The sequence below is a fragment of the Vombatus ursinus genome, unplaced genomic scaffold (assembly GCF_900497805.2).
Source record: "Vombatus ursinus unplaced genomic scaffold, bare-nosed wombat genome assembly UNPS02000749.1, whole genome shotgun sequence".
Taxonomy (NCBI): domain Eukaryota; kingdom Metazoa; phylum Chordata; class Mammalia; order Diprotodontia; family Vombatidae; genus Vombatus; species Vombatus ursinus.
The window spans coordinates 20,364,042-20,387,706 of record NW_020940527.1 but is presented as its reverse complement, the minus strand read 5'-3'; the positions used below and the strand labels follow the sequence as shown (position 1 = coordinate 20,387,706).

The following is a 23,665-nucleotide window of genomic DNA, read 5'->3' as shown; positions in this document are numbered from 1 at the left end:
AATATAAGGATGAGAATCTGGAACTAGGAGGTGAGAGAAAGCTGCATATATAGCAAATTAGGGCAAGAACACAGAAAATTAGAGTCCTGGGTTCAACAAGAGGCATGTAATTGTTTGTTAAGAGCCTCCAATCTGCTACATAAAGTAAGAAAAAAATTGTTGAATTGTCAAGAAATTAAAAAAAAATACATGGGCCTTAGAAGACTATGTGCTAAAATGCCTAACACTTGAAACTGTGACTAAAACATACTAGTTTTCATTCTGATGTTGTTCAAACTCCATTTTCCTTTATTTGTACTAAATATTTCTAGTGCTCAACTGAGAAGCTCCACTAGCTACAAATAATCAAGCTAGTCTCCAAGGACTATGGCAGGCAGACACATATGGAGGGTAAATATTTGTAATTCAAATCATTCTCTGCATAAAAGGCCTAGTTCTTATCTGAAATATGAAGCAACAAGTTAATGGAGTAGATGAAACAGAGACTTTGAATGTGCTGGGCTGCCATTGATAGGAAAGTCAGGTCCCTTTGACATAGTCTGAAATGATTAATTATGGATTCACAACAGCATGAAGCAAACTGGAGAACTACTTATGGAGAGAAGTCATTCTTACTGAAGTGACTGTTACAACTTAGAAGTTCAAAGGAGAAAACAGACTCAATGTGGTAATGGGATAGTAGAGGCCCTGGGGAAACAATAATAGGAGTTAAATTAATTTATGATTGGGATTGCAACCTCAAGTAACACATATATAGATAAGAAAGGTACCTTGCTGTACTGGACAGCCAGCCACCCCTTAGAGTCAAGAAGACCTAGGTTTAAGTCTAGCCTTTGACAGATCAAACTGTGTGACCCTGGGCAAACAATTTAACCTTTCTGTGCCCTTGGTAACTCTAAGACTCCAAGCTGTAGGTGAGCTTTTTCCCTGTGCTGAGTGGAGAGCATTTCTATATCACCAATCCCCTACACCAATGAAATCATTGAGCTAGACCAGCTAGATATAGATAACAAACACAGACACATATCTATGTTTGTATATACAATATTAAATAGAGCTGTCATGGTTTATAATGGAGTAACTTTTTTCAAAGAGATTATCACAGTGAAATCTTGTTAATGTATGAAATCATATTCCCTTCTCTCTCTCCATGCCCTTAAGATATAAAGGGTCTGGCTTGTTCTTAAGAGTGTGTAAAAACATCCTAGGTGCCTTTACATGTCTTGTGTGTGTATGTATGTATGCAATCTCCTTCTGTGGGTAGGGGATCAAAAAGTCCGATACATGGTGGAGTGGTCTGTATGTGTATTATATTAACTCAGGATGTAGCTTAGGTGTAGGTGGGAGACGTCTGGGCTGTATCAATTATTCATCCAGCCTTTGCAATATATGTAGTTCTTTGCAGTAACCTATTTTCCATATATTATTCATTTCACTGAATTCATTTGTCAGGTGCTTGGGACACGCCATGAGTAAGAGGAAAAGAGAAATACACACATGTGCCCTAAAGATTTTCTTCTTGTCTTCTGCCCATCTGAGGACAACTAAAAGAGGAAGTAGCTTCATGGGGAAGAAGGGGTAGAGAATGGCATTTAGGACCAAAGTTGCCTCAAGGCTTGACATACATTGATTGGAAGTTTGGGAGAATGGTCTAATACATAATATGGAAGGGGAGAAAGCAGTTGTGGAAAGAATATGTTCTGAATGTGTGTTCATGTGAGATTAGAGTGAGGGATTCAGAGCAGACCAAGTGTAAGGGTAAAGTCTGTGTGTCTGAATAATATCAGGGAGAGAGGACAAGAAGGTTGTGTAGTGAGAGTAGATGTAGCAAGAAGACATTTAGGATTTATTTAAGAAAGTGAGTCAGAACAGTTGTGCCTTCATATGTGAGGATGAGAGTGGTCAAAATCTGGGTCAGTTTCCAAGGCCAAGGTCCATCATTGAGTTTTATGGAACCTGGGAACAGAATGTTTTCAGTGCATAAAATGGCTCATCATTTCAAGAAATGCTTGTTATTTTAGGGGAATGGAGAGAATGGGGTCTCCTGTGACAACAGCAAAGTGCTCCTCCTGCCTGATGCTTCTTCTGAATTGAAGATGGTGGCTGACTCCGTGGAAAACCTCTCAGTTTTCCTCAGACCAGAGGATGTGCCTGAAATAGCCCTTGTGAAAGATAGTGATGGGCAACTTGGTAGGTGAACCTTAATGGAGAACATAGCACTGCTTGCTAAGTATACACTTAGTTCATCTGTGTTGGGCCTTTTCTAGGTATCAAGAGAGACAGTTTGGGATAGCAGATAGTGTTCTACTGGGAGTTAAGTAAAAGAAGGTCTGAATCCTGACTCTTACACTTATTAGTTCCATGACCATGGGTAAGCCAACTATCCTCTTTGAGCCTCATTTTCATTATCTGAAAAATGGCGATAATAAACTAATAGTTCCTGACAGGGTTGTTGTAAGATTCAAATGAGTTAATTTATTAAAGTTCTTTGTAAACCTTAAATCATTCAATGAATGTTACATATTATTACTATTATTACTAACTTTGAACAGTGCCCTCAATTCACCAGCAACTGTAATTCTAAATGGACAACTTTGGCAAGTGTGACTCAGTGAATTTATTTGGCTGTTCAACTTTAAAGAGCTAATAATAACATGAGATAATTTATTATTCCTTAGGACAAATATGTGAAAGTCAGTTATGGTACTGCTCAGTCGAATTTCTCTTTAAGTGAAGACATAGGAGAGAAACAATTCAGTCAGAGGGCCTGGTTTCAAATCTTGGTTCCATCAGTCACTGTTTGTATAACCTTGGGCTGAATTTCTCTAGTCCTCAGTTTTCTCATCTGTAAAATGGGGACCAAATGACCTCCAAGGTCCTTTCCAAATATAAACCTGTGATTCCATGGCTCCATGATCCTAAGTTAGAAAGTAGCTGAGAATAGATTTGGTTCTTGGCATCTGTTTGGAGATTACTCCAGAAATGGTGTAACTAAATGGGAGAGTCGGAAAGATATGAACCCAAATTCTGCCTCAGATACCAGCTGTGCAACCTTAGAAAAGTCACTTTACTTCTCTTTGCCTCAGTTTCCTCATCTGTCAATCAGCACCTATCTGACAGGATTGTTGTGAGAATCAAATGAGATAATATTTATAAAGTGCTTAGCACAGTACCTTGAAATTTAATAGATGCTTTACAAATGCTACTATTTTTATTATTCAGTGGTATACCACGTGGCATACAGTAGTCAAAAGAGTAAATGATTTTTACTCATTCATATGGCTAAGTGGTGCAGTGTATTGAGTACTGGGCCTGGAGTAAGTAAGACCTGAGTTTGTGTGATCCTGGGCAAATCACTTAACCTCTGGTTGCTCAGTTTCTTCTACTATAAAATAGGAATGATAACAGCACCTACCTGCCAGGGTTGTCGAAAAGATCAAATAATGTATGTAAAGCTCCTAGCACATTTCCTGGTACACAGTAGGTGTTGTATAAACGTTTATTCCCCACCCTCCATCCCTATTTCCACAAGCATTTAGCCTTCTTCCCCTGAGGACAAGGATGTTTAGTTTTTGTCTGCCCTCTCTATCCTTCCTGAACAACCCACAGGGTACTTATATAGGCTGCAAAAAGCAGAGTGGAGAAATAAAAATTGAACAAATTGACCATTGGATGCTTTAGTTTCTGATTTTCTGAATCTTTTATATTAGAAATGGAAGAACAAGCCAGTAGGTCATCTGGCTTCCTGCCTCTCCATATTAGTATTTTATTAGTATCAATAGTTATGATTATAGCAACTCACATCTGATTAATATCACTTCACGGTTTTCATAGGTCTTTCATTATAACCGCAGGTTAATAGATTCTCTGGCAAGATATGACCTCACCTTCCTAATGTCATGGTCCTCTTCAAGAATGAAGGACAAACAACAACAACAACAACAACAATAATAGATTAACCTATTATTAAGAGGTTAATAGAGGGGCAGCTAGGTGAGCCAGTCGATGGAGCCCTGGCCCTGGATTCAGTAACACCTGAGTTCAAATCTGGCCTCAGATACTAGCTGTGTGACCCTAGGCAAGTCACTTAACCCTGATTGCTTCAAAAAAAAGATGTTAATAGAGCAAGTAGTAGCATTTTCATGATATAGATAGCTAAACTGAGCCTTGGAGAGAGCATTTAAGGCACTTATCTTGCACAGTTAGCAAGTGGCAAATCTAGGACTTAAAGTTAGAATGTCTTAATACAAGTACAGTAATATTTACCCATTATCAGTTTCCCATTTTTTTCAGCCAAAGACAAGGTTTATTAGAACATCTGTCATATTGGCCAGACTCTTAAGGAACCTGAGCATTTGTATCACTAATGCAAGCGGGCCAGATCTTAAGAATCTGGCTAGAATTTTAAGAATCTGAACACCTTAATAGAGACAAGATAGACCTTATATACAGAAAGACTGTGGGGGGGGGATCTAGCAGTGGCCAAGTAGTTTGGAGTGACTGGAGGAGGGGTCTAAGGAGGATCTGGATGGGAGTGGCCAGTAAGCTGGCCAGGGACCTGGACCACATGTCCGGAGGAGAATGGAGTCTAGATAGGATGAAGGGTGGGAAGTGGCCAGGGGTAATTGGGAGGTAACTGAACAGAACTGGGAGATTGGGCACAGCCACACAAAAAGGCCAGTTGATAGGATTATAGCCTCAGATTTGGCCAGGTGGCAAAGTCCAGGGTTTTTCCTTTTTGGGGTCCAGATCCCAAAGATATGGTCTTTTCCTTTTAGGGGTTCAGATCCCCATCTCCATCATTCCCCCCTCAAACAAATGGGACCCAAATTCTTTTGGGGTAAGGAATGAAGGTCTTGGCTTCTGCAGTTTCCCATTTCTCAAAAAAATAAGCCATCCCCTCTCTTTTCAGAAAGGAAACTGGATACAGAATGCCGTACACATTTTGAAACCTGGTTGCTTTGTTAACTAGCTTTTCTTAACTGTTTTTCTTTGCTGGAAGGGAGGGCTCAGTAGAGGGAAGCATACTGGGAAACGATTGTGATTTAAACAGAACACGATAAAAGATCCAATTTTAAAATGGGGAGGAGTAATAACTATAAAGTTGTGGGGTCTGGTTTCAAGCATTCTCAGGACTAGGACCTGCTTCCTTGGTATACCATTTCCAAGGCTTCAAGGTTAGGGCAGCTAATGAATAAGGCAATGAAGCACATCTATCACTGTTATCACAACTTTGGGGCTGCCAGGAGGCTGAGAATTTGAGCTGTTTATTTTCATTCAGGAAGAGAAATGAGTGGATGTAAATTCAAGATGAACGCTTTCCCCCCCCCCCCCCCCCTTGTATGCCCAAGGATCTCCTGGGGGTGATTTCCTCATAATTCCTCAACTATAACTCAGACTGAGTAGATGAATTTATCTCTAGCCAGGCTCAGCACCAGTCCTTCAGCCTCCTTTCTGCATTGGGGTTTAAAAGAAAACCCAGGCTTTCTTTCCAAGGCTTTCTCTCTAGGCTATGGCATTTGGACTTCCAAGTTCCTTGCTAATATTCATACTTGCCAGGAAAATGTCTCCTCCCTTTGTCCTCCAAACTAATCAACTTGGCACAGGATTTTTATGAGTCTCTTAAAAGTTACAAGTGATATGTTTTGACTCTTCCTCCTCTCTACATTACCCATTTATTTCTCCATGTTAAGCAACTTATGGGCAGGGAATCTGTCATGTATTATCCTACTAATCCCTGTCTCTTAATACCATTAATATCCTGAAAAGCTTCCATTAATGTTCAGTAAAATACTTTGCACATGGTTGTCTTTCAATAAATAGTTGGTAATTGACTCACTGAACTTGATACTTTTAAGATATTATCCATGTAGGACCTTGGACAAGTCACTTAATCCCATCTGGACCTTAATTTCTTCCTCTGTAAAACTGAGGGGTTGGAAAAATGACCCTAAAGAACACAGGAGGAAGGTGGAAAACTACTAAGACAAAATGGCGTGTATGTTGTTGGAAGCAATCACCATGTCAGTTGTTTCTGATTGACCATTTTTGTTGTAAACAAGGGATCAAATCTGGAGCAGGCTGTAAAGGAAGTATCTTCATTTTTTAAAAATTTCTTTTTACTTTTTTATTTTTTTTATTTGATGGTAATTTTTATTTATTTTTTTGTTTTCAACATTTACTTCCACAAGATTTTGAGTTCCAAATTTTCACCCTATCTTGCCCCTCCCCCCACCCCAAGATGGCATGCATTCTAAATACCCCTTCCCCTAGTCTGCCTTCCCTTCTATCTCTTCCCCCCTTCTCTTATCCCCTTCCCCTTCAATTTTCCTGTAGGGCAGGATGGATTTCATGTATTTCTTATTTCCCAGTTGCATGTGAAAAAAAATTTTTTAAACATGTGTTTTTGAAACTTTGGGTTCCAAATTTTCTCCCTTCCTCCCTCCCCACCCACCCTCATTGATAAGGCAAGCAACTAAACATAGGTTATATATGTGCAGTTATGCAAAACACTTCCATAGTAGACATGCTGTGAAAAACTAACTCTATTTCCCTTAATCCTATCCCACCCACCCATTTATTCTATTCTTTCTTTTGACCTGTCTCTCCTCAGAAGTATTTGCTTCTGATTACTCCCTTTCCCAATCTGCCCTCATCTCTATCATTCCCCTACTCTTTTGTCCCCTTCCCCACCTATTTTCCTGTAGGGTAAGACAGATTTCCATACCCAATTGAGTGTGTATGTTATTCCCTCCTTAAGTCAAATTCTATGAGAATAAGATTCACTCATTCCCTCTCACCTTCTCCCATTTCCCCTCCACTGTAAGAGCCTTTTCTTTACTGTTTTTTTTTGTGGGATAATTTACCCCATTCTACTTCTCCCTTTCTCCTTCTCCTAGTACATTCCTCTCTCACCCCTTAATTTTATTCTCCAAATATGACTCTTTCATTTTCAACTCACCCCGTGCCCCCTATCTACCTATATCTATATATACGTACATATAATTTTTTCTCCTCCAACTACCCTAATACTGACGAAGGCCTCATGAGTTACAAATATCATCTTTCCACGCAGGAATGTAAACAGTTCAACCTTAATAAGTCTCTTATGATTTTCTCTTTCCTTTTTACCTCTTCATGTTCCATTTGAGTCTTGTATTTGAAAATCAAATTTTCTATTCAACTCTGGTCTTTTCATCAAGAATGCTTGAAAGTCCTCTATTTCACTGAATGACCATTTTTTCCCCTGCAGGATTATACTCAGTTTTGCTGGGTAGGTGATTCTTGGTTGTAATCCTATCTCCTTTGTCCTCCAGAATATTATATTCCATGCCCTGCAGTCCCTTAATGTAGAAGCAGCTAAATCTTGTGTTATCCTGATTGTGTTTCCACAGTACTTGAATTGTTTCTTTCTGGCTGCTTGTAATATTTTCTTCTTGACCTGGGAACTCTGGAATTTGGCTACAATATTCCTAGGAGTTTTCCTTTCGGGATCTCTTTCAGGAGGAGATCGGTGTATTCTTTCCATTTCTATTTTGCCCTCTGGTTCTAAAATATCAGGACAGTTTTCGTTGATCATTTCTTGAAAGATGATGTCTAGGCTCTTTTTTTGATCATGGCTTTCAGATAGTCCAATAATTTTTAAATTCTCTCTCCTGGATCTATTTTCCAGGTCAGTTGTTTTTCCAATGAGATATTTCACATTGTTTTCTAACTTTTCATGTTTTGGATTTGTTTTACAGCATCTTGATTTCTCATCAAGTCACTAGCTTCCAATTGCTCTATTCTAATTTTTAAGGAAGTATTTTCTTCAGTAAGCTTTTGGACTTCCTTTTCCATTTGGCCAATTTTGCTTTTTAGGGCATTCTTCTCCTCATTGGCTTTTTGGACCTCTTTTGCCATTTGGGTTAGGCTATTTTTTAAGGTGTTATTTTCTTCAGTATTTTTTTGGTTCTCCTTTAGCAAGCTGTTGACTTGTTTTTCATGATTTTCTTGCATAACTCTCTGTTTTTCCTCTACTTCTCTTACTTGCTTCTCAAAATCCCTTTTGAGCTCTTCCAAGGCCTGGGACTGATCCATATTTTTCTTGGAGGCTTTGGATGTAGGAGCTTTGGCTTTGCTGTCTTCTTCTGGTTGTATGTTTTGATCTTCTTTGTCACCAAAGTAAGATAATACAGTCTGACTCTTTTTGCATTGCTTACTCATGATCCCGGCCTATTACTTGAGTTTTAAACTCTTTGTTAAGGTAAAAGTCTGCTTCCAATGTGAAGAGTGTACTGTCCCAAGCTTCGGGGGTTTGTACAGCTCTTTTCAGAGGTACTTCTAGGGACCTGTAAATTTTCAGTTCGTCCATGGTGGTATGATAAGGGGCGAGGTGTTTTCTCTTCACCACCACAACAAGCTCCACCTCACCAGCGTTCCTCCTCGCCCCAGGACCACCCCTCAGAACGGTGACACAGATCCAAGCATGGGCAGAGCAAGAGATTCCTGCCTCAGCACTGGCAAAGAGATCCCTGCAATTCCCCTTTGATCAGCCACTCTATTACCGCTCAGTCTGTGGGCCTGAAGCTCAGGAAAAAGCCACGGCCCCGGACTGCGCTCGAGACTTGAGGCTGAGACCTAGCTCCTCTCTCACCACAGTCACAGACTTTTCCCACTGACCTTTTAAATTTTCTTTGGTGTTTGTGGGTTGAGAAGTCTGGAAACCACCACAGCTGCCCGTGATTCAGTCCTCTGAGGTCTGCTCCAGGTTCACTGCGGCCTGCGCGCCCACGCCGAACTGTACTCCTCTCCCAGCCCGGCGCGATATACCTTTCCCATCCACCATCCAGGCTGTCTTTGGCTGGAAATTTGTTTCATTCTGTCTTTTTGTGGGTTCTGCTGCTTTACAATTTCTTTAGAGCCATTTTTTTTAGGTATTTGGAGGGCTTTGGGAGAGAGCTCAAGACAGTCACTGCTTTCCCTCCGCCACCTTGGCTCTGCCCCCCAGGAAATATCTTTAGAAATGATTGTGATATAAAAACAAAAGGCATCAATGAAACTAATATTTAATAAGATGAAACCTAAGGTTCTGACATTAATGATAATAGGCCTTTACAAAGCACTTTAAAATTTGCACAGTACTTTGAATTGTATTATCTCATTGAGTTTCACAATAACCTAGTGACTTAGGTGCTTCAGGAAGCTAGGTGGAATGTAGACTTCTAGGCAACACAGTGGGTAAAAACTTGGGCCTGGAGTCAGGAAGACCTGAGTTCAAAATGGGCTTCAGACATTTACTAGCTGTATGACCCTGGTCAAACCATTTAACATCTGTTTGCCTCACTTTCTTCAGCTGCAAAATGAGATAATAGTAGTACCTACCTGTTGTTGTGAAGTTGAAATCAGATATTTGTAAAGTGTTTAGCAGGATGCCTGGCACATAGTAGGCATTTAATAAATGCTCATTTCCTTCCTGTAGATATTATTCTCTCCTTCTATGGCATTGCATGCTTCCCTTTTCCTGATTTCTCACTGTTGAAATTCTACACATCATTTAAGATTCAGTCCAAATGTTATGTGGTTCCATGAAGCTTTCCTTGGTCCTTTCAATTAGAAATCAATCAATAAATAAACATTTATTAATGGCCTACTATGTACTTGGCAATATGCTGTTATCATATGCAGATCTTGAAAGCACTTTATCGTGTTCTATTCTGTATTACAGTGTATATATTTTATACATACCAACCTCTACAAGATTGAGATATATTCCACCCCCCTACTAGATTATAAACTTCATGAAGGCAAGAGCTATGTCTTTGTAACTTTCTCAGAACCAGGGACAGTTCCCTCCACTGTTTGGTATATTGAATTGAATAAGGTAGTCCTATGGCATGAACCCCCTTGACTGTGGTATCACACAGTCATAGAATATTAGAGTTGGGGCAGACCCTTGTGGCTATCTGGTCTGATCCTTTCATTCTACACATAAAGAATTTGAGGTCCAGATAGATTTAGTATTCTAGGAGAAACATGGAAGTTTATATGGACATATGAAGAAAAAAGAAGTTAAATGTAAAGTGAATGGACAGTTTTCAAAATTGTTTATGAGACAGTAGAGAGAGAATGAGGAGATGAAAAGGGAAGTATGTCTTAGAAGGAGTTCTCTGTCATATGTTTGAATATGAGCCCTAAAAACTCAATCCAGCTATGACATAGGAAGTAACTCAATTTCTTCTATATAGGATACACTTTCTAGTGGGGAAGGCAGTCCTCAAAGCAACCCTCATGACCAGATCTGCAACATCTGAGATCTGCAACCAGAGCTCAGCAACATTCCGTCTGCTGTTTGTACTCATCTTCCTACTCCTGTCCCTTAAGCGTCTTTTTGGCAAATTCACTCGGCCATCTCTCATTAGGTCTTCATAAGTCTTATTGTGTGAATGAAGCCATTCTTGGACATTACTATTTCCTTTGACTCTTTTGAGGGTAATTGAAAATCAAAAGCCCCATTTGTGTGTAGTACATGTGAGAATATTATTCTTCTCCCTATCATTTTATTTTGCTATAGCAGTGGATCACTGTATCCTTAAATGTAACAGTGGAGTAGGGTCTGGTGTCCTAGGACCTGGCGATATCATGGGCAATGGGTGGGTGGCTGTAGAGAGAAATATTGAGACACTGAGAAAGAAGTAAGTATCCAAATTTTTCTCCTCTGAGCAAATGAAAGGTGCCCTACCAGCTCAGCTCTTATCAAAGAAAGCTGACAGTGCATTGAGGTGTCCCCAAGGTTGCTATTCTATGCTGCCCTGTTCTTTATCTGGTTTCCTCCTGTATGAAGAGCCATTTTGCACTTTTAATCCTCCCCAACATGCCTATTTCTGTACCTTTCAGGCATAGTGTGGCTCTGCAATTTGAATTTCACTTCTTTTCCATTTCATTATTTCAGGGTTGAAGTTAACAGGAAGAGCTGAAGGTGATGTACAGGGCATTTATGTCCTAGAAATTGTGCCAGGTTCACCAGCCAGCAGAGAAGGGAGCCTTCAGCCAAAAGATCAAATCCTGTCTATATGTGGAGTTTGGATGGAGGGCATCAGTGTGGATGAAGCTTTGCAAGTGTGTGAGGCAGCTGACCACACAGTCCACATTCGAGCAATGAGGTAAGCTCACATCCCCCTGTTGTTTGAATGAAATATTCATTAAATCTGGATTTTTTTTTCTGGTATTGGGCTTGATGCAATTTATTTTTATAGAGCATCCCATGTGAAGTCTCTCACAATGTGAGAGGGAGAGAGAAAATAGAAATCTCTTCCAGATTGACTTTAAAGCCATCCTCCTTCATAACTGACTCACATGTGGCAATATTTGGTGTGAAGGACACCATCTAAAAATAAATTGTGTTGTAAATCATAGGAATACAAATGGCAGATCCTGAAGAAAAGGAAGTGTCATTGAAAAGTTTCTTGCTGTTTCCTGTCTGGTGACTGGTACATTCTGTCTCAGTACGGAAGTGACATGGATTAGATGATAAAAGTTGTCAAATTTATATCTGGCTATCCTACAGGAAGAATGGATTTTCTGCTGGTGGCCTATGTGATAATCTGGCATTTTTCAAGGGAAAGAGGGAGCACCTACCCCTAGAATGCTGGGTAATTTGGCCAAGTAGCAACATATCCTGAGAACTTTCTCAGCTTTCTTGGTGGAGGCTGTCTAACTTTGCTTTCACAGGGAATTGAGAGTGAAGCCAATTTATCATTTCAATAAAACTAAGTCGATGGTAAGGAAAAGACACCAGCTTTAGGGGACGGGCAATAAGCTTGTAAAAGCATGCTTATCTAATATGTTGCTGTTCTTCAGTTGCTCAGTCATGTCTGACTCTTCCTGACACCATAGACCATAGTATGCCAAGCCCTTCTATACTCTATTATCTCTTGAAGTCTGTCCAAGTTCATGTTCATTGCTTCCATGACACTATCTACCCATCTTATCCTCTGCCATTCCCCTTTCCTTTGGCCTTCAATCTTTCCCAACATCAGGGTCTTTTCCAATAAGTCCCACCTTCTCATTATGTGGCCAAAATATTTACACTTCAGCTTCAGTATTTGACCTTCCAGTAAATAGCCTGAATTATTTTATTTAAGTATTGACTAATTTGATCTCCTTGCTGTCCACGGGACTCTTAAAAGTTTTCTCCAGAACCACAATTTGAAAGCATCAATTATGCAGTGCTCAACTTTCCTTATAGTCCAACTCTCATGGCCGTACATTGATACTGGAAAAACCATAGCTTTGACCATACAGACCTTTGTCAGCTAGGTGATATCTTTGCTGCTTAGTATGCTAAACAGATTCACCATAGCTTTCCTTCCAAGAAGCAAGCATCTTTTAATTACATGGCTGTAGATCATCTGCAGTGATCTTTGAGCCCAAGAATATAAAATCTGACACCGCTTCCATTTCTTCTCTCTGTTTGCCAGGAAATGATGGGACCAGTTGCCAAGATCTTAGGTTTTTTTTTATGTTAAGCTTCAAGCCAGCTTTTACACTTTCCTCTTTTACCCTCATCAAGAGGCTTCTTAATTCCTTTTCCCTTTCTGTCTTCAGAGTGGTATCATCTGCATATCTGAGATTGTTGATATTTCTCCTGACAACTTAATTTCAGCTTTTGATTCACCTAGCCTTGCATTTTGCATGGTGTACTCTGCATATAAATTAAATAAATAAGGTGACAATATATAGCCTTCTTATACTCCTCTTCCAGTCTTAAACCAAACAATTGTTCCATTTTTGGTTCTTACTTCTTGGCTCACTTCTTGGTTCTTCAGCAGACAAGTAAGATGATCTGGTACTTCCATCTCTTTAAGAACCTGCCACCGTTTGTTATGATCCACACAGTTAAAAGCTTTAGTGCAGTCAATGAAGCAGAAACAGATGTTTTTCTGCAACTCCCTTGCTTTCTTCATAATTCAGCAAATGTTGGCAATTTGGTCTCTAGTTCCTCTGCCTCTTTGAAAGCCAGCCTGTTCTTTTGGTAGTTCTTGGCTCACATATTGCTGAAACCTAGCTTACAGAATCTTAGACATAACCTTGCTGGCATGTGAAATGAGAGCAGTTGTTCAGTAATTTGAACATTCCTTGGCATTGCCCTCCTTTAGGATTGGGGCATAAACTGATCTTTTCCAATCCAGTGGCCACTGTTGAGTTTTCTAAATTTGCTGGCATATTGAGTGCAACACTTTAACACCATCATCTTTTAGGATTTTAAATAGCTTATCTAGAATTCCATCATTCCATTATTGTTATCAGTGCTTCCTAAGGCCCACTTGACTTTATTCTCCAGGATATCTGCCTCTAGATCAGTAACCACACTATCATAGTTGGTAGCAACAGTGATGCTAAACCCTTTCTTGTACAGTTCTTCTGTGTATTCTTGCCCCATCTTCTTACTCTCTTCTGCTTCTGTTAAGTCCCTAAATTTTTGTCCTTTATCATGCTCATTTTTGCATGAAACATTCCCTTAATATCTCTAATTTTCTTGAAGAGATTTTTTGTCTTTTCAATTCTATTGTTTTCTTCTATTTCTTTGCATTTCTCATTTAAGAAAACCTTCTTATCTCTCCTTGCTATTCTCTGGAATTCTGCATTCGGTTGGGTATATCTTTCCTTTTTTCCTTTCCATTTTGTTTTCCTTCTTTCTTCAGCTATTTGTAAAGCTTCATCAGACAGCCATTTTTGCTTTCTTGTTTTTCTTTTCTTTGGACTGTTTTTTGTTGCTATTTCCTGTACAATATTGCTAACCTCTGTCCATAGTTCTTCAGGCACTCTAACAGATCTAATCCCTTCAATCTATTCATCACTTCTGCTTCATAAGGCATGTTATTTAGGTCATACCCATATGGTCTGATGGTTTTCCCTACTTTCATTAATTTAAAACTGAATTTTGCAAAAAGAAGCTCATAATCTGAGCAACAATAAGCTCCAAGCCTTGTTTTAACTGACTGTATAGAGTTTCTCCATCTTTGCTGCAAAGTATATAATCAATCTGATTTCTATATTGACCATCTGGTGATATCTGTGTATAGAGTTGCCTTTTGGGTTGTTGAAAATGTGTTTACTGTGACCAGTGAGTTATCTTGACAAAACTCTATTAGTCTCTGCCTTGCTTTATTTTGTACTCCAAGGCCAAACTTGCCTGTTACTCCAGTTATCTTTTGACTTTTTATTTTAGCATTCCAATCCCCTATGTTGAATACGACATCTTTTTTTGAGGATGTAATTTCTAGGATATTTTGTAGATCTTCACAGAACTGGTCAACTTTGGCCTCTTTGGCATCAGTGGTTGGAACACAGACTTGATTACTGTGGTGTTGAATGATTTGGTTTGGATTCATACAGATATCACTTGGTCATTTTTGAGATTATACCCAAGCATTGCTTTTCTTACCCTTTTATTGACTATAAGGGCTACTCTATTTCTTCCAATGGATTTTTGCCCACAGTAGTATATGTAGTGATCACATGAATTGAATTTGCCCCATTCCCATCCATTTAAGTTCACTGACAACCAAGACATTGATGTTTAATCTTTCTATCTCCTGTTTGGCTGCATCCAGCTTACCTTGGTTCATAGATCTTACATTCCAGGTTCCTGTGCGATATTGATCATTACAGCATTGGACTTTCGTTTTACATAAGATGCATTCATAGCTAACTTTCTTTTTGGCATTGGCTCAGACACTTAATTAGCTCCGGAGCTACTTGTAGTTGTCCTCCCCTCTTCCCAGTAGCATGTTGGAGTTGTCTCTTTATTATTTTAATATTGTCCATCTTCTTGGCAAAGATTCTGCTATTTTCATGTCCAGTGGGTCATCTTTTGTCAGAACTCTCCACTATGACTTGTTTGTCTTGGGTAGCCCTGCATAGTATAGCTCATAGTTTCATTGAGCCACACAAGCCCCTCCGTCATGACGAGGCAGTGATCCAATGGGGTGTTTTTTAATGCTTTTCTCAATTGCTGTTTGCAATTTTCAATCATTGGAAGGTTCAGAATTATCTTGAAATAATAGCAAAGAAATACAAAGGGGCCAAGGATATGCTATCCCATGGTTCATGCTTTCTCATAGTCTAGAACAAAAAACACTTAGCAGAGAGCTTCAAGTAGTACACTAAGTCAAGCATAGCTGTCTTGGCTTCCAGGCCAGTGTGGGAGCACAAGATTCCTGGAAGGGGGTGTGTATGATCTAAAGGCAGGTATCAGTCAGCAGAGATAGAGGGGATTAATGATGATTTTATCACTTTGATTTCTGCTGCTACTCTACCTTGATCTTCTTTTGTCTCCTGTTGTGTTTATTAGACTCTTGGCTTGACTAACAATTTGGTTATATTGGTGTGACAAGTTCTGATGGCACAGAGGATCCCTTCATTATTACTAACCTAAAGAGTGTCTCTGGTTGGCCCTGTTGCGATGGCTATCTTTACCAAATCACTGCCTTAATAAAAGTGAAGTTTGGATTTGGTCAAAAGGCCACACTTGAGGACCTAGAGGGCCACAGGTAGCCTTGAGGCCACAGGTTCCACACACCCCTGTTAGGAAATAACTTTTTTCTGGCATGCTGGGATACATCTAGGTAAACATGGTCCAATGAAAAAGGATTCTGGATTTAGAGTCAGTTGACCTGCATTCAAATTGAGTGAGTCACTTCATCTTTCTGGACCTCAGTTTCCTCATCTGTAAAATGAGGCAGTTGTCTTGGATGACCACCTACATCTCTTCCAACTCTAAATCTATAATCTTATCATTCTATAATCTGTGAAGCTTCTGCTCAGCCCTGGGAGATGACCATCCAGTGAAAATGAGGGAATAGAAGCCACTCCTTATTTAGTAATTCTTACCATTTTCTAGGCTGGAACTTAAGATTAAAAAAAAAAACCTGACATTCATGCAATGCTTGACGGTTTACAGAGACCTTTAAATACTTTATTTTATATGATCCTCATGACAGCCCTGGGAGGAAGGTACAACATTCATTACCCTATCCTTCTGTTATTGGACCCATGATTACAATGATGTAGGGAAATCCTAGAGAAGAAACTCCTACCTTCTGAACCAAAGTTCAGTAACTTTTTATTCACCTTACAGTCTTTGTGAGATGCCTGTGACTGAGGCATTAAATGGTTTGTTTGGCATCACACAATCAGTGTTTGTTAGAGTTGGGTTTGAATCTAGGGTTTCCTGACTCCTCAGAGGCCAGCTCTCTACGCACTACACCTGCTGCCTCTCCTAATACTAGGCACAAACTCTTGAACTCTGAGCCACGAGGTTGATTGGGCACTTGCCCAGCCATGATATAGCTCCTCTTTAATCTTGAAGAACTATAGAGTAAAAATCATACAAGTTATCTCCCAGATTAGCCTCTTTCCAGTTTTAATAGAGTTATTAAACTGGTAACTAATAATGGTCACTGATAGTTACCTAGCACTCTAAAATTTGTAAAACACCTTATTCACATTATTTCACTCCAGCCTAACAATAACCCTGTGGGGTAGGTATTACAGGTATTGATATTATAATTTTTGACTGTTCTATGATTTTACAGCTCTTCCCCATCAGGAATTTCCTCTGCCAATGCCCCTGGGCACCTCCCTCTGCAACTTATCATCTTAGAAAGTTGCCTAGTCATCTGAGAGGTTAAGAGACTTGCCCAGGGTCATAAGACTAGTTTGTGACAAAAGGCAGGACTTGAAACTAGGTCATGTTTCAGAAATGGTGTCTCTATGCACGATGCCATGCTGACTCATCCCCATATTACAGATGAGAAAATTGAGACTCAGAGAAGTCCAGAGCCTTGTTCTTCATCACAGAGCCAGTAAATGTCACTGGCAGGATTGATGGTACCCAAGTCTTCTTGTGTTGGGAAGAAAATGGCAGCTGGTGAGAAGAGGGCCACTACTGACAAATCCAGGCATATAAATCTTTTTTTTTTTTCTTTTTGGCAGCTGGGGTTAAGTGACTTGCCCAGGGTCACACAGATAGTAAGTGTCAAGAGTTTGGTCTGAGGCCGGATTTGGACTCAGGTCCTCCTGACTTCAGGGCCGGTGCTCTATCCACTGCACCACCTAGCTGGCCCCAGGCATATAAATCTTAGTCCAGTTCCCAGGTCAGCTGGAAGGCACAGACCAGATTTTCTCTCCTCCATTACCTAAACAGACACATTGAAGTCTTGTGCTTAAGTGAAAAGGACTATTTTTACTCAGGGGAACTGAAGCTATCCAAAATCAAAGGCCTTGGGTTTCAGAGGTTCTTCATCAAAACAACTCACTGTTAAAATTGTTCTTTTCTGGCACTCCTATTGAGTGACGCACCCTAGCTGAAACCTTCCATGCCAGCCTGTCCAATCACAGATTGGATCCCTGACCCACTTCAAGTCTGTCCCTTCTGGGTATGAATCCCAATTCTCCAGTGAACACAGTAATCAGCCTGAACCTAACCGTGGATCTAACTCATCTGCTTTAACTGCAAAGCTTATATCTGCCTAAGAAGGGATGGTACGTTAATATTGGGTTAGGAAAATAAGACTCACAACTATTGAATAGCTAGAGAATGATTGAGTGTAGGATGCAGTAGACCAGACTGTGTATATCTTAGGCTCCTCTTTGCTTTGGGGATATGTGGCTAATTCATCCAGAGGTGAGGGGCAGGAGGCAGGGGGATAGGAAGTAAAGCTAATTGTTCTAGCCCTGAGAGTAAAAGCAAAGGCTTTAGTGGAGGACACAGGGTGGAGTTGCTAAGCACTCTGGGTGGACCAAGCCCTCCTGTCAATTCTGGCAGGAGAGTGGTTTTCATTCTAGTGGTGGTTCTAGTGGTGGGCCACTAGACATGGGCTCCATTGAGAGACCTGTTGAAGGATACTGAGGAAGGACTTTAACCAATAGAGGGGCATAATACAGACTATCTTTTCCAGATTGAACCTTAGCCAAAGGGAGGCAGGGCAATGGACTTCTCTGTAACAGCTACACCGGCCAGCCGCAGAGGTGTACGGTGCAGATCCCTGGATGAACTGAGTCTTTACCGAGAATTGTAAGTGATATTAGGGAATGCCCGATGGGGATTGGAATGCTATTGTTTACCTGCTTGAATTACTGTCTTTCAAATATTGTTATTTTAAAATGTTCCACAAAACTTACTACTCAGTATGTTGTATTCCATATCCTTGAAAGATTGTGTGCATGTATATGACCAGAGTTTCATGGTGGAAATGATGGCAGCCCTGTACTAGGAAACTCTGTACTAGAGTTTCCTAAGTGTCTGTAGGTTTTTGGGGGGTATGGGGGTGGGGAGCTCAAGGCAGATATTATAGGAAAACTCTGAAAGGTAAAGGGGGGCTATCTCTGAGCTAAAAATTACAGAGCAATTAATGGGAGTGTCTCAGAATAAGGGCAACATCATTGCATCACTGGATGGGTGGAGGACCTGGGATAACAAGCCAATCAGAGAAAGCAGGTATTCTGGTGGGGATAATCTTTTGAGTTGTTGAAGGAAGGAGAAGGGAAGAGGGAGGGAGAATGGGAAAAAGCATTTATTAAGTGCTTAGTTTTTGCCAAACACTGTGCCAAGCAATTTACAAATATCATCTCATTTGATCCTCACAAACCCTTGGAGATGGGTATTTTTATTACTCCCATTTTACAGCTGAGGAAGTTGAGGCAGAGAGCGGTCAAATAACTTTCCCTGGATCACATAACTAGTAAGTACCAGAGGATAGATTTGAACTCAGGTTTTCCTGACTCCAAGCCAAATGCTCTTCCATTATAGCACCCAGCTGGGTAAAATTTATTCAGGTAATGGAGACAATCAGAATTATACTATCTACTTAACATTGTCATTAAGAGGAGAGCTATTTTTATTTTGGACTTAGGACTTGATTTCCCTGGAATAGGAGATTCCCCATGAGAGGATTCCATGTAAAGATGCAGATGAGTACATGCTCTGTAACTCAAAGTTTTACAGAATTGCCTGAGGGCATTAAGAAGTTTATTGGCCTACAGAGCCAGATTCCCATAGACAGTATGTGTCATACTTGAATCTAGGTTTTCCTGACCCTAAGGTCAGCTCTCTACCCACTATCCCACACTGCTTCTTTGCATTAATTAAACTAGAAGAATTTAGGGAAAATTTACACTCTTATTTACCAAAGAGTCCTACTCTGAGTTGACTCTGTGTTCTCAAAGGTTGTCTCAGAAAACAGCCAAGTCTGGCAGGTTCTTAGCTAGAAAGGCTTCCTATATGGTTCATGGCAACAGAATAGGTCTTCTGTCTGAGGACCAGGCTAACTAAGGGCATAGATGCTTGTCACCCGGAGTTTGGCCATGAGATGGTGAATTCAGTGGTTATGGGAGTCTTTGAAACAGCTAATAATGAAAGAGACCCTTCAGTCTCATATGGCCACCTTCTTTTGCAATGAGAGTGGTAGAAAAAAATGCTAAAAATAATCAAATGGTCTTTTGGAACATGTGCAGACCCTAATTCAGATCTTTGTCCAGTGACACAGTTGGCATACTTTGGAGGCATGTTGAATCCCCCTTTTTTTAATATAGTTGATGCAGCCATATTGATATTTGATAGAAATAAAATCAGAAGACACAATGAATTTGGAGCTAAATGATAGAGATGGCTTGCAGATTTTCCTCACGGGGGAAAAAGGAATTGGGTGAGCTACTTTCATTATACATTCAATAAAAAATATTATATACAGGCTATGTATAAGATCATAGATCTAGAGCTAAAAGGAATGTGTTCAAACAAACAGATAATTGTGAATCTAATTGTGGCCTGTGTGCTAACATATCTGCACCAGATAAAACAGAGAAATTCTATGGAGAATTTGATAAGATGCTCCCACCAAGTCAACAAATGCACTGATACTTGGTGATCTCCATATGAAAATAGGCAAAGGAAAAGAGTGAGAAGAATACCATAAAATAGAGTTCGGAATTAAGAATGAAAAAGACTTTATGCATGTGTACCATAAATGCTTTCTTTAGAAAGACCATATGAAACATGAAGAATCTAGAACATCTTTACAAAAAATTGAAATTGATTACATTTTAGCAGAGAAAAAAATGCAACCATTCCAGAATCAGCAATCTTTATGGAGTCAAACTATTAGCCTTTTAGAACAAATGTCAAAATAAAAAACCTTTTAAAGGAAGGTATAGAGCAGAAGAAGAGATGCTACTCATACAATTACAATGGCTTTAACCCAATTTATTCAAACAAGTTATTTCTGAAAAATGGGAAATAATAAGGGTAAAGATGTAGGCTTTGGTTGTTAGTGTTTCTTAGAGAAGTTGATATTTATATATTCACCATAATGTGGAGGGCAAAAGAGCTCAGAAAACAGCTGATTCTCTTTAACAAACAGAAGGCACATGACAGCCAAGAGTAGCACAGGATTAGAGAGTGAGTTTATTTGCAAATAATTCCTGTGGGGGAAGAACTAAGCAGCCAAAAATAGTGGAGAGGTAAAAGAGCCCCAAAGAGTTTGGTCTGAGAACCATTAAAGCAGACCATCTTGAGAGCACTTACATATACGGGCCGCACGCCGACCTTCTGCCAGTCATGCGCCAGTACCCACTTCTCTTAAAAGAAGTACACCACCAGAGTCTTACCCACGCCTGGGTCTTCGGTTCTGAGCCGGATCACCACACAGAGACGAGCCATCGGGAGGCACCAACACCAGAGCTTTATTCAGAGGCCAACTCAGCAAACCATCATAGCAAGCCCAAAACAGCAAGGCCAGAGCAACAGGGCAGGAGCCAGGGGAGAGCGCACGTGTGTGATCTGACCATGCTTGTTCCTAAGTACCTACTTAGCCCCTCCTCCCCAGCCCGCTACTAGCCAATGATTGTAGGGTCAGATACTGGAAGGGGCTGTCTGAGTTTAGCACACCAAGGGGGAGGGAGTGACGTAGGAGGCTAGGATTGGATACAGGAAGGAGGCATCTGGGATTGACGCATGGACAAGAGTACGTGACCTAGGAAGTCAGACTCAGGAGGGGACTGGGTCAGTGCTGCACAAAGGGACCCGGAGGTCAGGAAGGTCACAAGAGGCATCTGGGGATGACGTTGCATATAGGGAGGGGACTAAGCAGAGGGAACTCAGTCCTCTGCCATCCCACTCCCACGTGGCACCGCCCCTTGCCTCAGGAGATCAGGCTCGGCTACTTCCTTGCACCCAGCTTATCTCGTAGCACTGCCCAATTGCCTCATGGCTTCTCCGTATCCAGCCCATCCCAGTACACACGACTCTGCCTACCACAGTCCCTGCCCCAACTTCCAAAATACCCAGATCTTACCCTACCCTTGCCACAGTACCCAACCTGGTAGCTGCCAACATCAGACAGTCCCTCACACTTACAGATTAAACTGGAAGATGAACTACATGGAACACAGCATGGAACAGATTTATTGATCTAGACTATGATAGCATTTTCATAAGTGTCTGAGACACTAGTGACTAACACACCAGTGATGTTAGTGTCTCATCATAAATGATAAAAGAACGGCATTATTGATGTAATCGATAGAGTGTCAGATGTAACGTGAAGAGGACCACAGATTGAAGTTTTCCTTTGATATTTACTAGCTTTGAGATAGCAGACAACGGTTTCACTTAAGATTTTTGAGCTTCAACTTTTCCAGAATTTATTAAGTGCTAAATATGTGTTAGGCATGGAGTGATAAAGACCAAAAGGGAAATAATGTCTGCTCTCAAGGGCTTACCTTCTGGGGTGGTGGTAGGGAGAGGACACTATGGAATACAAACTATTAAAAACAAAATACAATCGTCGTTTTTGAGGGGTAATCAATAACAACTGGAGGAATCAGAAAAGGCCTTTTATCAACCTCACGGGGTTGTTGTTAGACTCAAATGAGGTAATGTTGGCAAACCTTTGAGCATTATATATGTATCAGCCATTGTTTAGAGAATTGAACTGGAAGAGAAAGTCCTGCCCAGACAACCCAGGAGATATAGATAAGGCAGTCTGGAGGTTTTTGACATCACCCCCTTTTTTTTGGGAACAACAACAGCACCTAGGGCTTACAAAATGAAACTAAAAGAAGGAAGCTACAGTTTAATGGAAGGGAGGTTATAAGCACTCCTTGGAGAGGTAAAGAAAGGTGTTGGCAAAATGGATATTATTTTTTAAATGTATTATATGTCCCAAAACTACAAGAAATATTATTGCATGAGACAGTTGATCATCACTTATTGCAGTATTAATAAGTATTTTCAAAACAACCAATGCAAAGAATTGAAATTTAAGCATCAACACCTGTTGCTGAAAATAAAATGGTGGAGGAATTCTACAAAGAACCTGATAAGGCCCTCCAACTCAGGCTAAGGTACATTCTGATGTTTGATGACTTCACTGAAAAGGCAGAAAAAGCTAAGGATGCAGTATATAGAAAAGTATTCTTCTGCAGAAAGAAATTAGAATAGCCAAAGATATGTAAATTATACAAAAGCCCCATAACTCTATATCAAATCAAAAAAGGGCTGATGCCAAAAACCTCCAGTGCCTTATTTACACCTCCTGAGTTGCCTGAGCAGGACTTTCTCTTCTGGTTCCCTCACCTCATTCTCCTCCTCTGCTTTCTCTTTTTCTCTTTCTCTTACCTGGTGGAGATGAACTACCTAGTCTCAGGGGTCCTAGTGACTACAACCAAGAGAAAGGAAAGACTAGCTCTTGGTCTTGGGAGCTTACATCAGATTCTATTTAAACTATTACTTTCAGAGTTCAGCTATCATAAATATTAGGGTAACTAGGTGGCAGAGTAAGAATGCCAGCCATGGCATTCACAAGACCCCAAGTTCAAGTCCTATTTCAGATTCTCACAAATTGTGTCACACAGGCAAGTCTCATCTTCTCTGCCCTATCTGTGGCTTAGTGTCTGATGAAATTGAATTATCCAGGGCTTGAGGATCTGTTCCACAGTCCTCTTAATATAAATATTCATACACATTCATGTAGGCAGAGGTATGCTGGTAAATGTTTGATAACTGGCACTTCAGAAAAAAATGCACTCATCACATATTTTAAAATTTAATCTGCATTTTGACATCACCTTTTAAAGAGTAAACAATTCACAAAACAATAAATCAAGTCCTGATTTGTAGCTGAGGTACAAATGTTCACACTGCAAATTTACCAATCTGTAGCCTTTGTGAGCAGGCTTTAGCACACACCTGACACCAGGTAAAAACAACTCCCAAGGAGGTTAAAAAGTAGTTCTTGTTGCTGTTCAGTCATTTTCAATCATGTCAGACTCTTCATGACTCCATTTGGGGATTTCTTGGCTGAGATACTGGAGTGGTTTTCCATTTCCTTCTCCAGCTCATTTTACAGATGAAGAAACTGAGGCAAACAGAGTTAAAGTGACTTGCCCAGGGTCATACAGCTGGATGTGAACTCAGGAAGATGAGTCTTCCTGACTCCAGGCCCAGCACTCTATCACTTAGCCACTTAGCTACCCATTTAAAAAAAAAAGACAAAAATGGGTAAAAGCCACCAACATGTTGTTTAAAGCAATGCACAAGAAAGTTGTCTGGGATTCCAAGAACTCTCTATGAGTGTCATAGACCTAATTTAAGTCCTTCTTGTACAAAGGGCCTAAACTGTGT

The 23,665-nt window shown here is 40.3% G+C and overlaps 1 protein-coding gene across 1 annotated transcript in view; it reads left to right on the top strand.

Moving 5' to 3' along the window:
* The window catches only part of FRMPD2 (FERM and PDZ domain containing 2), a 289,815-nt gene that overhangs the window by 132,655 nt on the left and 133,495 nt on the right, over window positions 1-23,665 (top strand). The window contains exons 30-31 of the mRNA XM_027857815.1: window positions 2,022-2,190; window positions 10,931-11,141. Coding sequence (XP_027713616.1) covers window positions 2,022-2,190; window positions 10,931-11,141 — 380 coding nt within the window. The remainder of the gene's footprint in view (window positions 1-2,021; window positions 2,191-10,930; window positions 11,142-23,665) is intronic.